Here is a 15,892-nt window from a genome sequence, read left to right as displayed (position 1 = left end):
CTGCGAAAGGTACTTTTCTTACCATGGTTTTGATACGTTAATGAACACTATTTTTACGTAGCATAATGGACATTAAAGATTTACCGCAGACCCGTTCCCTCAAGTACTTTTGCTTTACGTTCTTTTTATAAATGAGATGTAATGATGTGGCACGTGTTGATGATTTTATTTTATGGTTCTACGTATTAGATAAGCATTTAAAGGAGTATATGGTTTCCACATTTAATGAGTATAAGCCGAAACTGTATTATATGTAGGAAGCCCTTACTCTAGGTGCATTCACCCCACAAATATTTGACGTCATACCAGATACTCATTTGGCAATTGGGTAGTATTGTTGGATCTTGAGCGTTAACTTGTGACAAATATCGATTACAGCTACCCAGTTCCGATTGAAACTACAGAGTCACTCTCTCTCTCTCTCTCTTATGTGTACTCCTAAGTACGCCATAGAGTGTAATGATTTGAAGGACTGTTGCCTTACGAGGTGATAAATGGTATTCTAAATTGAGTAGGTAGAGCCGCGCGGGATTAGCCGAGTCATGGACTGTGCGGCTGGTCCCGGCGGAGGTTCGAGTCCTCCCTCGGGCATGGGTATGTGTGTTTGTCCTTAGGATAGTTTAGGTTAAGTAGTGTGTAAGCTTAGGGACTGATGACCTTCGCAGTTAAGTCCCATACGATTTCACACACATTTGAACATTTGAGTAGGTAGAATGTTAATATTAGAAATTCACGGGTTTTGATGTGTAGCCTTTACTATCCCCTGATTTTATCCATGATTCCAGTATTTGGCGGTATAAGAAAAGGCTTTGTACTTCCCTATTTTAAAGTGAGTTAGTATAGATAAGGTTTGGGTTATAGGTGTTTTATGGTATCCCATCTCTTCAGCGTAGTAACTGAATCCTCCCTTTTACTGTGAAACTTCGTGCAATTACTACCCGCAAAAATAGTCAGACGACGTAGCAAGATTTTACTTAGGTTATTACTCTTTTTCAAATGTACTTAATCCAATTCGTACCCAAGCCAGGTGTTAATGTTCTGCACTAAGTTGATTTATTTTTTTAATCGAGATTATTTGATTATCACAGAAATAAGTATTTTGTTATAATCGTGGATTTTCCATTAGAGTTTCTTATGTTGATGATACAACTTATATTTTGTTATTAGAAGTACTATGTAGCAATGATATCAATATTTGCCAGGCAACACAAACAACTAAATATTTCTAGGGGCGCCTGTAAACCATTAAATGATCAGTGGTGATTCAGTTCGCCCACCATCTGCTTTCTAGGAAAATGAGTTTAGTACTGCAACAGCAGATTAATAACAGATTTTTTTCCGTCACCCTAACAGAAACCATAATAATTCATTCCTCTTTTGTGAAGCTTTCTGAGATGATTTTAATTTCATGTGTTTTAAAAACGGATTATCTCGATGATGATGATTTCAGTTATTACAGAAGCTATTCTATTTCTGCACAAAATTGAACAGTTAATATTTTACTGTTTTCTTGACTCATGAAATCTGATAAACATGTCTATGTGTACCTCCCCTCCCACATGCACTAAGTGAAATATTGTGACAGATCCCTCCCATAGCATTAAGGCACTACCACCGATAAACATTTCTCTGGGGAGTGACTGACATCGTTTTGTAAACAACGTGGCTCACTACTCCTCTGGAAGTGGGAAGGAATGTACAGGGTGGCAATGAGTCAAGGAATATTTTAGAGAACTGGTTTTAAAAAAATCATTTCAAGCGCCCGGTCAAATCCTTAGAAGTTTTCTGCCAGAACAACTTTCGCTGTGCCTACATGACACAGGTTGCCTGCCTCTCAGAACTGAGACTGTTCTGTCCAGCTAAAGCTGCTGAGAAGGGACACCTTGAGCTCTATGCTGAAATTGCTAGCGAATACACGCCATCGGTTTTAGCCAATTCTGTGCGTGGGATACAGGTCACGTGTGTGGGCATTGGAGGATTCTGCAGTGCCGGATACATTTGCTGCCCTCTCTTGTGATCCGGACCTCGAGTAGGACAGACGTCTTTCTTGGGAGGCAGAGTGTCTTGCTCTGCGCCCCGTGTCCGGCCGCCATCATAAGTTAACATGAACCGCCTCCCCATCCGTTGACCACTTATTTAGTTTTTCGTCCTCCTAGACTAACCTACAACTGGGAACATCCGGCCCTAGACGCGCCCTTTGCATTCCGTAGACAGAAATATATTCTCTTTATTTCATCTAATTTTTTGTTCTGTCATTTAATGGCGGTCCTGGATGCCCAATCGCCGCACGACCTCCTGTACGAGGTGTATTCAAGTTCTAAGGCCTCCGATTTTTTTTTCTCCGGACTGGAAAGAGATAGAAACATGTGCATTCTTTTAAAATGAGGCCGCGTTCATTGTCAATACGTCCCAGAGATGGCAGCACCGTATGGCAGATGGAATTTTACCGCCAGCGGCGAGAATGACAACTGTTTTAAATACTTAAAATGGCGACGTTTTCCTTACTTGAACAGTGTGCAATCATTACTTTTCTGAATTTGCGTGGTGTGCAACCAATTGAAATTCATCGACAGTTGAAGGAGACATGTGGTGATGGAGTTATGGATGTGTCGAAAGTTCGTTCGTGGGTGCGACAGTTTAATGAAGGCAGAACATTGTCTGACCACAAACCGAAACAACCTCGGGTTCGCACAAGCCGGTCTGACGACACGATCGAGAAAGTGGAGAAAATTGTTTTGGGGGATCACCGAATGACTGTTGAACAGATCGCCTCCAGAGTTGGCATTTCTGTGGGTTCTGTGCACACAGTCCTGCATGACGACCTGAAAATGCGAAAAGTGTCATCCAGGTGGGTGCCACGAATGCTGACGGACGACCACATGGCTGCCCGTGTGGCATGTTGCCAAGCAATGTTGACGCGCAACGACAGCACGAATGGGACTTTCTTTTCGTCGGTTGTGACAATGGATGAGACGTGGATGCCATCTTTCAATCCAGAAACAAAGCGCCAGTCAGCTCAATGGAAGCACATAGATTCACCGCCACCAAAAAAATTTCGGGTAACCGCCAGTGCTGAAAAAATGGTGGTGTCCATATTCTGGGACAGCGAGGGCGTAATCCTTACCCATTGCGTTCCAAAGGGCACTATGGTAACAGGTGCATCCTACGAAAATGTTTTGAAGAACAAATTCCTTCCTGCACTGCAACAAAAACGTCCGGGAAGGGCTGCGCGTGTGCTGTTTCACCGAGACAACGCACCCGCACATCGAGCTAACGTTACGCAACAGTTTCTTCGTGATAACAACTTTGAAGTGATTCCTCATGCTCCATACTCACCTGACCTGGCTGGCTCCTAGTGACTTTTGGCTTTTTCCAACAATGAAAGACACTCCATGGCCGCACATTCACCAGCCGTGCTGCTATTGCCTCAGCGATTTTCCAGTGGTCAAAACAGACTCCTAAAGAAGCCTTCGCCGCTGCCATGGAATCATGGCGTCAGCGTTGTGAAAAATGTGTACGACTGCAGGGCGATTACGTTGAGAAGTAACGCCAGTTTCTTCGATTTCGGGTGAGTAGTTAATTAGAAAAGAAATCGGAGGTCTTGGAACTTGAATGCACCTCGTACATTGTCGTCATAAGCAGAATCCAACAATTTTTCCTCTTTGCTGCCCATGTGCAGGAGAATTGTACGCGTGTTGTGTATTTTGCCTGTTGCGGCAAACGATACGATTCGAACATGAGTTCTTATGCTTAAGTTAACCGTCTTGGTTACCACTACAAGTCGTCAAAGTCTGTAAGGGGAATTTTGTTACACCCTGTATGTATTCTTTCTGTCGCTCCTTCTTTCCATTTTCAGATGACATAGTTTGCATAAATATTAATAAAGCACATCCTTGTCTCACACCCTGATTTATTGAAATCCTTCCTAGTACATCGGTGACAAAAATTAAAGCAAGAAACCGCTATTTTGCCGTGTTACGCCTAATTCACAGTATAATATACAAAATGTCAACAGATGTTGCCGCGCGGGATTAGCCGAGCGGTCTCAGGCGCTACAGTCATGGACTGTGCGGCTGGTCCCGGCTGAGGTTCGAGTCCTCCCTCGGGCATGGGTGTGTGTGTTTGTCCTTAGGATAATTTAGGTTAAGTAGTGTGTAAATTTAGGGACTGATGACCTTAGCAGTTAAGTCCCATAAGATTTCACACACATCTGAACATTTTTGAACAACAGATGTTCGTATAACAGTGTTCTTCACGGAAGATGGCATTCTTGTCAATGGATAACCATGTCAACGATGACGTCAGGGGACCTACTAAATGAGGTAGTTTCTGCCGGGCAGTCCCGCATCCACAGTCGCTGTGTATACAGTCGCAGACTGTGCAGTATGGCAGAAAGAAATGCCTACCAGACTCTCTGCGGTGGAGGACCATAAGAAGAATGGAAGTAGGACAGTCATAGACTAATGTGGCGCGAAGGCTTAATGTGAATCTTTCTGTTGTTCCTCTGATGTGGCGACAGTTTATACAGACCGAAAAAGTATCACGAAGACCAGGGCATGGCTGACCACGTGTGATATCATAAGGAGAGGACCGTTATTTGGCCGTAAGGGTACTACGGCAACTGCATCTGACCTCGCAGCATCCACCGGACGTCTTGTATTGAGACAAACGGTGTACAGTAGGTTTCGACAGAGTAGCCTTTATTGTCGGAGACCTTCTATATGTGTGTCTCCGATGAGTCTTCACAGAAGGTAAGGTCTAGAGTGGAGTCATCAACATGCCACCTAGACGGTTGAGCTGTGGGCCAATGTTCTTTTCGCAGATGAGTCCCGATTTAGTCTGGAGAGTGGTTCTCGACGCATTCGCATCTGGAGGGAACGTGGAACGCGATTTGTAATCCAAATATTTTGCAAAGAGACCGATTTCGAGAAGGATCCTTAAGAGCGTGGGCAGGATTTATGTTGAACACTCGAACACCTCTGTTTAACCGATGTCAGGTATCGCGACGAGAACTTGGGCGCTCATGTGCGGTTGCTGTGGGGTGCTGTGTGCCCAGACCTCGTGTTGATGGACGATGACGCTCGACCTCATGGAGCACGGGAGGTTTACGTTCTCTTGGAAACGGAAGATATTGCGCGCATGGCGCGGATTGCTCGCTCTCCCGATTTGAATCCCGTAGAGCTTGTTTGGGATGGACTATGGAGACAGGTTGCATCACGCCAGCATCCACCAACCACTTTCCAAGACATCATTCACAGCACGTCCCGTCGTTGTCAGGCCTGTACTGATGGCAGAGGTGCTCAAACCCCGTACTGAACACATTAACCGGCCGCCGGAATGTGTGTGCAAATCCGTTAAGTTGGAAAAAAATGTTCAAATGTGTATGAATTCCTAAAGGACCAAACTGCGGAGGTTGAAATGGTTCAAATGGCTCTGAGCACTGTGGGACTTAACTTCTGAGGTCATCAGTCCCCTAGAACTTAGAACTTCTTAAACTTAAGTAACCTAAGGACATCACACACATCCATGCCCGAGGCAGGATTCGAACCTAGGACCGTAGCGGTCGTGCGGTTCCAGACTGAAGCGCCTAGAACCGCTCGGCCACTCCGGCCGGCAAACTGCGGAGGTCATCGGTGCCTAGACTTACTCACTACTTAAAGTAACATAACCTAACTTATGCTAAGAACAACATACACACCCATGCGTGAAGGAGGACACGAACCTCCGGCGGGAGGGGCTGCGCAGTCTGTGACATGGCGGCTCAAACCGAACGGCCACTCCACGCGGCAAGTTGTAAAACACGAGGAACATTTTTGTCTACCGTTATGCACATTGCAGTTCTCTATGTTCTGTATTCTTTACGTTGTTTCTACTTTACTATCACCTGTTGACACTGTTTTGTACCAAAATAAACGCAAACTTGCAAAATTTCCCTTTGTTTCTTTAGTTTTGGACACTGGTGTATGTAATTAGGGACCTTAAGCATAATGTAAGTTCCGTTACGCAGAGTCTTGATGTAGTTTATTAAGTGATTTGGATATAATTAACGGCATATACACTGAATTAACGGAATCTGCTTTCCTGGCCCCACAACTACGAACGCTGACACACCAGTCGGGCTCGCCTACGCTGCAGTGAAGGAGGGAAGGAAGAGCCGGGTTTACTGTGCTGTCGAGGAGAGGTCTTTAGAGACGGAGCGCAGTATTAGGTTGTGAGCGATAGGGCAAGAAAGAAAACATCTAAGCATTTGCCTTAAGCGACTTACGGAGCTCGCGGAGAAAGCAAGTGTATGTGACTGGACCGCAAGCCAAACCAACGTTCCCTCGAGTTTCACCCAGTGGAGGGTCGCGCTTCTGCGCCGGCACTGTTTGTGTTAGCCTGCAGTATTAGCAGCTACGTACATAATAAATCCTTTTAGTACACACTCCAGAGAAAGGTTCGCAAGATGTCGTGTTGCTCTGGCAGATTCGTCCTTGGTACGTATAACATCGGAAATTTCGACTCACATATTCTCGTACCACGGTTCCTCGTCTCAAACTGGTAAATTAGTTTTCCTCTATCATCGCGACGGAAACGCCTTGTTTGTTATAATGGTGTCTAAATATGCTGACGGAAAAAATCGCAACATCAAGAAGAAGTTGTATTATATAAACTAAAGTTCGTAGGCGTGTTTCTACATCTGAAAGACGACGACTTTCAAATTTCGCAACAGTCGCATAAGAGTGGCGCTGTTAGCACCACTATGCAAATCAGGATCGCCTTACATACACGCTATAACAGTCGAGAGCGTTAGTTACCTTTGAGATTGGACGAGGTGAGTTGATGTCAGTCAAGAATGATTTAAGGCGACAAAGACGTCATTATCGGCACGTCACCGAGTTTAAACGAGGCTGCGTAACAGGACTGCGAGAATCTGGATGTTCCTTCTGCGATATTGTAGAAAAAAGTGCAGGAATGTAGCCACTGTACATGGCTTCTGCCAGCGGTGGTCACGAGAATGTACGGTCGCCAGAAGACCCGGCTCCAGGCGGGCACGCAGCACAAGCGAGAGGGAAGAGCGTCGTGTTCGGACTACAGCTGTGGCGCCTCGTACTGCATCTGCAGCAGCAGTTGTCACCACGGTGACACAGCGAACTGCTGCAGATCAATTACGTCAAGGACAGCTCCGAGTCAGCTGCTGTACCGTGTGAATTCCACTGACCTCAAACCACAGTCGTTTGCGACTTCAGTGGTGTAAAGCGAGAGCTCACTAGAGGCCAGGCTGGAGCTCCGTTGTGTTTTCTGATGAGACATGGATCTGGCTCGGTGCCAGCGATGCTTCTATTCATAAACACCATTCCAGGGGATGTTTTGCTACGGGATCACGCTCGTCCACATACCGCTGTTGTAATCCAACATGCTCTTACGGAATGTCGATATGTTGCCTTGGCTGGCTCAATCACAGGATCTGTCTCCAGTTGAGCACATGTGGGACTTCATCAGACGACAGCTCCATTCTAGGCGCTCAGTCCGGAACCGCGCGCCTGATACGGTCGCAGGTTCGAATCCTGCCTCGGGCATGGATGTGTGTGATGTCCTTAGGTTAGTTAGGTTTAAGTAGTTCTAAGTTCTAGGGGACTGATGACCTCAGACGTTAAGTCTCATAGTGCACAGAGCCATATGAACCATTTGTTACCTAGACAAATGTATTTCTGAAATTTCATTACTCTACATTAATTATTTTTTGATACTGCGAATTTTTACTGTTAGTGTAATTTGAGTCACGCTGCGAAAAGCAGTTCTGTGTCGATCAGGGAGAATTGTCACTCATTCGGCGTATGTAAGTAATCTGGATATTATATCTCTTAAAAAAAATAATGTAACTATTTATTTTGAGGAAACACTCTCCTAGTAAATTTGTTTGTCCTTTGATTTATCGTGATCTGTTACTGATTTTTAGTGGAGTTAGTTTTTACTTTTAGCTTTCAAAAAATTACAAAAGAGATATAATAAGGAAAATGATAAATTTCGTAGGTTGCCAATTACGTATTATATCTGGTTTTATCGAGCGCCAGGCTCCCTACAAATTACTGTAAATCCAATAGCGTAGTATTACTCAGCTCCAGTTCACTATCACAGAAAATAGACAAGTTTTAATAAAATTATTTCACTGGATTACTTCAATTAATCTCACTGAATATTTTTACATAATTTCTTCCGCTCCGGCTATCAGACATTGTGCTGTGAAAAAATATTTTTAAATGTACCGCGTAATGGCGGCTAATTGTTAACAATCAGAGATCACTGTTACTCGCTCCGCAGCAGCTGGAAACATGCTAAATAATTTTCATTAAATATTCTTTTCATAAGATAAATGTGGCGTAGGTTCTTGAAATAACACACGGAGATCACTTTATACTAATATATTCTTACTAGGACACAGTTTACACTATTAAATATTTGCAATTACGTTACGACAGAAACAAATGCTAGCGCAGCACAATAGCTTGCGTACCTTATTCCAGCTAACACCAGAACGCACAGAACAAAAAAGACTAGACAGAAGAATGAACATTGCATTGTGTTTTATACTCTTACAGAGATGATAATACTTCTTTTAATTACTTACACATTATAATCTCATACACTAAAAATAATGTCTTTTCTGCATTTATCGATATATATTGTATATTTTTACAGTTAAATCAATGACAAATCAATGTTTGCAATTCATTTTGAGTCACATACAGTCATTTTTATTTATGTTTCACCTCGATAATGGTGAATATTGCAAAAGGGACACTACATGGAGTAGAGCAGTGTGTTTTTTCCTGAGACACGGCGAGGCGACATGGTGACGGTGGTTTGGTGCAGGGCATCGAGCGCAACGCGGCCGCCATCGGGGGCCTGTACCCTGGCTGGACGATGCGCGTCTACCACGACGTGCCCCCTGGAGACCGCTTCGCAGCCTCCAGGGAGCTGGACCGGCTCTCCAGGGAGTTCCCGCACTTGGACCTCTGCTACGTGGGGGACGTCCCGGGCTACGGGGACCTCAGAGGTACGTTCTCTACTGCATCTACATCTGCCCTACGTGTACACCAGTATACACTGTGGAGTGCTGATATGTGCTGATATTGGCCATTTTCTGTTCTGTTCGATTCGGGTATTGAGCGAGTGGAAACTAACTGCCTGTAAGGCCCTGTATCCACCCTAATCTGTCTCACCTTATTCTGACAAATCCTCTGGTTCGAGGTATACGACGGTGGTAGCATATACTCACACAGACATCTTTAAATGCAGCTTTCTAAATTCAACCAACATAATAAGTTTTCGCGGGAACTACACCGTCTTCATTATGTTGATTCCCATTATAGTCCCCCAAACATTTTGGTTTCAGTTCCGTACAGCTTACATGACCCGTTGCGATGGTGACAACAAGTCTCTGACGTACTTCGTTGGTTGATATGGGGGAGAGGAACAAACAGCCAGGTCATGGGTCCCATTGGATTAGGGAAGGATGGCGAAGGAAGTCGGCCATGCCGTTTGGAAGGAACCATTTACCTGAAACGAATTAGGAAAATTACGGAAAACCTAAATCAGGGTGGTTGGACGCGGATGGACAGGTTCCAGGGGCACCGAAAATTTGGCTTTCAGTATTTCATATTTTTATGTCTGAATTTAAAAATTTAGAATACTGTATTAATTTACTCATTAAGAAGTGTAATCTAAAATGTTGAATGCCTAACATACTAACAATGAGACAATCCGGCAATCGAATTTTTGTAATTTTTTGTACTTATGGTTCGTGAAGTTCAGAACTCAAATATCGATCGTATTAGGGTATTAATTGGATCGTTCGTTCGAATCTCACTGTGGTCTTCCTTTTCGTTCTAATTTTTTCATTCACTTCGAATACCTACGCCATTTACATGCAAAATACATCATATGTATGCTAATTAACACATGCCAACCATCACTTTTATGAGAAACGCCCGTCTTACATTTTTAAAATACGTATCACACGCAAAATTTCAGTTTTCGTTGCAAATATAAATTCTTAACGATCGACATTTTATAACAAATTGTTAATAAATCTGTAACTTTTCAAAATTTAAGTAGTCTTTATTATGAAGCCTTTATTAAATATCTATAACTGTTAAGAATTTTTATTTGCAGTGAGTGCTATACGTCATTAGAAAGAAGAAGACGCGCATTTCCGCAAAAATGAGGATCATATACGTGTTAATTAAAATACATTTGATGAACTCTAGATTTAAGTGATACAGGTATTCGAACAGAACGAAACAAGTAAACCGAAAAATAGCGAGATTCGAGCCAGTGATCCATCGATTACCTCTTTACCATTCTCCGACTGCACCAAGTAAGCCACGAGGCCCGACGTGACAATAGCTATAACTTTAGTGAATTAAACGTATCCTAAAATATTCAACGTCAGCTTTCTAGAGAATTTTTGAGAGTTGCATCAAACTTCTTTGGCACTATAATATTTCGGTTCTTAACTACACCTACCATAAATATAAAAAATATCGCAAATATCCGCCTACCATGTGGCCTCTTTAAGACAAATATTACAGCTACAAACTGTGTTTACGTAAGTATTGATGCAGCGTAAAAAAAAGCTTATGGTAGGGTTCGAGTTTGGCGGAGACCTCACCAAGTCATGGACACAAGCTGTCAACAAGACACTGTCCAGGCTGGTCGTGGCTCCATAATGGTGTAAGCTGTGTTTACATGGATCATCCGCAGCCGAACAACGATTGAATTTTGATGGATGGTAATACGCCATCTTACCGGCCACAATTCTGGACAATTTGAGCGAATGAATTGGCCACCCAGATCGCCCGACATAAACCCCGTCGAACACATATCAGATGCAATTGAGAGATTAGTTCGTGCATCAGCAACACTTTCGCAACTATGGATGGCTATAGAGGCTGTATGGCTCAATACTTTTGCAGGGTACTTCCAACTACTTGTTGAGTCCATACCACGTCGAGTTGCTGCACTACCCCAGACAAAAGTAGGACTGATGCTGTATTCAGAGGTTTCCCATGACTTGTCATCCCAGTATATATACAGGATGATTATAATTAAAGTTAAACTTCTAAAACGCTGTAGAAATAACACCACTGGTCAGAATGACGTCAAATCGCAACGAAATATTATCGGACAAGCGGGAAAACGTATGGAAGAAGAAAAAAAAGTAGTGTGAAAATTGATGGCACAGTATTTGTCAGATTACGTAAATAAAACACTTGTCATGCGCACGACCCATTGAAGTTAGTATAAACGCGCCGATTACACGACTTTTCTTCCTTTCGCGTCTGTGACGTTCGCTATGACTGTCTCAATGTAGGATCGCGCTCTGCTTGTAAAGCTGTATTACAAGAATGATGACTGTGCACACGTCGCTCTGCAGAAGTTCCGGATACTGAAGGGTTTGAAAAAAGGCGTTGGTCCGATGACTGCCGTGGATCTGGAGAAAATGATTCGGAAATTTGAAAAGATGGCTTCTTTTGGTGTGCAACCTGGTAGAGTGAGGAAATGAATGATTCGACGTCAGTGGAACCAGTGGCTACAGCAGTGCAGGAGGGGACGAGTGGTGGTGTGCAAACGTGTAGTGCACGGAGAATTGCCCGAACATAGAACATACCCGTGAACACGGTGCGTAAAATCCTATGAAACATCCTTCTTTGCTATCCATTCAGAATTAACCATGTGCACGAATGGGTTCCTGTTGACCTGCTTTAGAATTTCTTGCTTGCATGGAAGTGGACAATGATTGGCTGTGGAAGATTTTGTGGACAGACGAAGCCCACATCCATCTGACAAGATATGTCAATGCACAGAATTGTCGAATATGGGAAACGGAAAATACACACGCAAATCAACCAGGACCACTTCATCCTGAAAAGGCCACTGTGTGGTGCGGGTTTACGGCATCATTTTGTAAGTAGGCGTTGCGCAGTTGGAGGTGAGCCGCCAGCAGTGGTGGATGTGGGGAAGTGAGATGGCGGATTTTTCAGAGCGGGGGATCTGGACGTGTGTCCATCAGAAACAGTACATTTGTAAGAATGGATGTCATGAACTGCTATATATGTTATGACTTTTGAACACTATTAAGACCCAGTAAAGAATAATTTTATGATCTACTTCCAAAAAAAACGAGAGAGTGCAAAAAGACATTTCCACTTCACAGGAATTGCATGCAAAATTTTTGTCAGTGACTTGGTAACTTGTCTGCCAGAGTAAGTTACAGTGATGCATCACTCTAGTGTTAAGATGTGACATAGGTATTAAACACGGCCACTTTTACTGTAATATTTTTTCTGCTTGAGCTTTCTCATGTTTAGATATAAGTTATTGCATTTGCTGCTGCTGTTTGCCAGGCATAATGTTACTGAATTTGACTTTGCATTACTCTGTTAAGCCAGGATTTATTTTTCTTGTTTGCTGCGCATTGCCTTATATTAGTTGTAATATTGCATTTGCTTTGCTAATTTATGCTGCTTGCTTTGTCAATTTGCATTTTTTATCATTGCTGTTTGTGTTAATTGTTTTGCACTGCTGCATTACCTCGTCCCTTAGTTTAGCATCTGAGATCAGTAGATTTAAGTTAGCTTAAGATGGATTAGGCTATATAAGAGAACGAGTTGTGATGAATGGAAAGAAATGCATTGAGAAGCTATAAGAAAATGATTTGGCCAAAAAAGTATTTTGAAAGAGGATATGAACAAAAAAGTAGGGTTTAGGGACAACAGGTTTAGGTAGGATTTTCTTGGAAATAAATGATGAGGTAAGATAACGGAAAATATATAATGAGGTAAGAAATATGTAAACATATAAATACAGAAAGCATGCTTGGATAGGATTTTTTTGGTGGAAACAAATGTTGAAATAAGACGAAAGATCTATGGGATGAAGTTTTGGGTTGGACTGCAGTACCAAATGTTACACTGAAAACAAACCCTGCCCTTTCCTCTTGTGTTATTCTGCTTTGTGTTTGTGTACTCTTGTATATTTGTGTTTTTCCTGTCTTTATCTGTTTAGCTGATATGAGTTATGTTGTGGAGTTTTTCTAATAATATGTTATTTTCTTTGTAAAGATGCTTAGACATTATTTATTCTGTTTTGTTTTAATGCTCATGTGTGAAGTTGATGTTTCAAAAGTTGAATCTTTTATGTATGTACTTATGTCATAATTCCTGTAACACTAATGTATATGTTAGTTCGATTCTTTTGTAAAGCCCGTATTACTACAAATGTTATCTGTATTGTTATGTTCTTTAACGATATATTTTGTACCTTTGTTATTGTATTCTTATGTTATAAAACTGTAATTGACACCAGTTCATCAAATTAAGTAACTTGTAAGTTACATTTCACTGCACACGTTTTTGTTGGTCATAGTGTATGGACAATATGTGAGAAGTAGGGACTGATAGTGTTTGCACGTGTGTTAATAATTCAGCAAGGGACTGGATCACAGCATTGCTGGTTCTAAGGACATTTGAAAAAAAAAATTGTGAGTGCACAAGTGGTGGTTCATGGACTTGCTATATTGTCCACAAGACTCTTCGATGGTGATTGTGCACCTGCACAGTCACAGCAGATGGCTGCTGGCCATCTCTACAAGGACTGCAGTGGGTCTGCACCTTTGATGACCCACCAATACCATTATTTCTACAAGGACTGCAGTGAGCCTGCACCTTTGATGGCCCACCAATACCGTAATCTCTACCAGGACTACAGTGGGTCTACTCTGTGATGACCTACCTACCAATATTCTTCAAAACTTCGACTGACTCTGCTGTGGCTTTGCTCTGGTGTGGCCCATTACCTGTCTGCATGTCAAGAGTCAGCACTGTCTTTCCGTTGTAAGGACAACACTACTTCTTCAAGACTGCATGGAAATCCACTACTTCCGTGTGCATTCTCTTTTACTGCTCAGACTTTGAGAAAAAAAAAACACTGCAATTTTACTGTGATGAACGATCAGGACTGTCTTTATGGACTGTGAGAAAATTTTAGCTTTTGACCAACTTTGTATCAATAAGTGTGTGCATTTGATTTCTTTGTTATTGTAATTGTGAAAAAATTTTAACAAATATTTATTGGCCAGTGCCCAAAACAATTTGTAAAATTTTTTGTGGGGAGCATGGGGGCTATGTAAGTAGGCTGTTTAGGTTTTCTCATTGGTAACGCCACGTAGCGCTCTGTATGAAAATCACTGGCTGTGCTGTGTGCAGTCTGTGGCTATTTTGCATTGTCGTTCGCTATTGTAGTGTTGGGCAGTTGGCTGTTAACAGCACGTAGCGTTGCGCAGTTGGAGGTGAGCCACCAGCAGTGGTGGATGTGTGGAGAGAGATAGCGGAGTTTTGAGAGCGGATGATCTGGACAGAGACAGTAAATTTGTAAGACCGGATATCATGAACTTATATATACTCCTGGAAATTGAAATAGGAACACCGTGAATTCATTGTCCCAGGAAGGGGAAATTTTATTGACACATTCCTGGGGTCAGATACATCACATGATCACACTGACAGAACCACAGGCACATAGACACAGGCAACAGAGCATGCACAATGTCGGCACTAGTACAGTGTATATCCACCTTTCGCAGCAATGCAGGCTGCTATTCTCCCATGGAGACGATCGTAGAGATGCTGGATGTAGTCCTGTGGAACGGCTTGCCATGCCATTTCCACCTGGCGCCTCAGCGTTCGTGCTGGACGTGCAGACCGCGTGAGACGACGCTTCATCCAGTCCCAAACATGCTCAATGGGGGACAGATCCGGAGATCTTGCTGGCCAGGGTAGTTGACTTACACCTTCTAGAGCACGTTGGGTGGCACGGGATACATGCGGACGTGCATTGTCCTGTTGGAACAGCAAGTTCCCTTGCCGGTCTAGGAATTGTAGAACGATGGGTTCGATGACGGTTTGGATGTACCGTGCACTATTCAGTGTCCCCTCGACGATCACCAGTGGTGTACGGCCAGTGTAGGAGATCGCTCCCCACACCATGATGCCGGGTGTTGGCCCTGTGTGCCTCGGTCGTATGCAGTCCTGATTGTGGCGCTCACCTGCACGGCGCCAAACACGCATACGACCATCATTGGCACCAAGGCAGAAGCGACTCTCATCGCTGAAGACGACACGTCTCCATTCGTCCCTCCATTCACGCCTGTCGCGACACCACTGGAGGCGGGCTGCACGATGTTGGGGCGTGAGCGGAAGACGGCCTAACGATGTGCGGGACCGTAGCCCAGCTCCATGGAGACGGTTGCGAATGGTCCTCGCCGATACCCGAGGAGCAACAGTGTCCCTAATTTGCTGGGAAGTGGCGGTGCGGTCCCCTACGGCACTGCGTAGGATCCTACGGTCTTGGCGTGCATCCGTGCGTCGCTGCGGTCCGGTCCCAGGTCGACGGGCACGTGCCCAGGTCGACGGGCACGTGCACCTTCCGCCGACCACTGGCGACAACATCGATGTACTGTGGAGACCTCACGCCCCACGTGTTGAGCAATTCGGCGGTACGTCCACCCGGCCTCCCGCATGCCCACTATACGCCCTCGCTCAAAGTCCGTCAACTGCACATAGGTTCACGTCCACGCTGTCGCGGCATGCTACCAGTGTTAAAGACTGCGATGGAGCTCCGTATGCCACTGCAAACTGGCTGACACTGACGGCGGCGGTGCACAAATGCTGCGCAGCTAGCGCCATTCGACGGCCAACACCGCGGTTCCTGGTGTGTCCGCTGTGCCGTGCGTGTGATCATTGCTTGTACAGCCCTCTCGCAGTGTCCGGAGCAAGTATGGTGGGTCTGACACACCGGTGTCAATGTGTTCTTTTTTCCATTTCCAGGAGTGTATATATAATGACTTTTG

The 15,892-nt window shown here is 43.9% G+C and overlaps 1 protein-coding gene across 1 annotated transcript in view; it reads left to right on the top strand.

The window, feature by feature from the left end:
- LOC126248515 (uncharacterized) overlaps positions 1 to 15,892 on the top strand; it is a 166,880-nt gene that overhangs the window by 72,967 nt on the left and 78,021 nt on the right. Inside the window, exon 3 of the mRNA XM_049949569.1 lies at positions 8,854 to 9,037. Within this exon, the coding sequence (XP_049805526.1) occupies positions 8,854 to 9,037 (184 nt within the window). The remainder of the gene's footprint in view (positions 1 to 8,853; positions 9,038 to 15,892) is intronic.

Source organism: Schistocerca nitens, chromosome 1 (genome assembly GCF_023898315.1).
Source record: "Schistocerca nitens isolate TAMUIC-IGC-003100 chromosome 1, iqSchNite1.1, whole genome shotgun sequence".
NCBI lineage: Eukaryota > Metazoa > Arthropoda > Insecta > Orthoptera > Acrididae > Schistocerca > Schistocerca nitens.
This window is presented reverse-complemented; position numbering and strand designations above follow the sequence as displayed.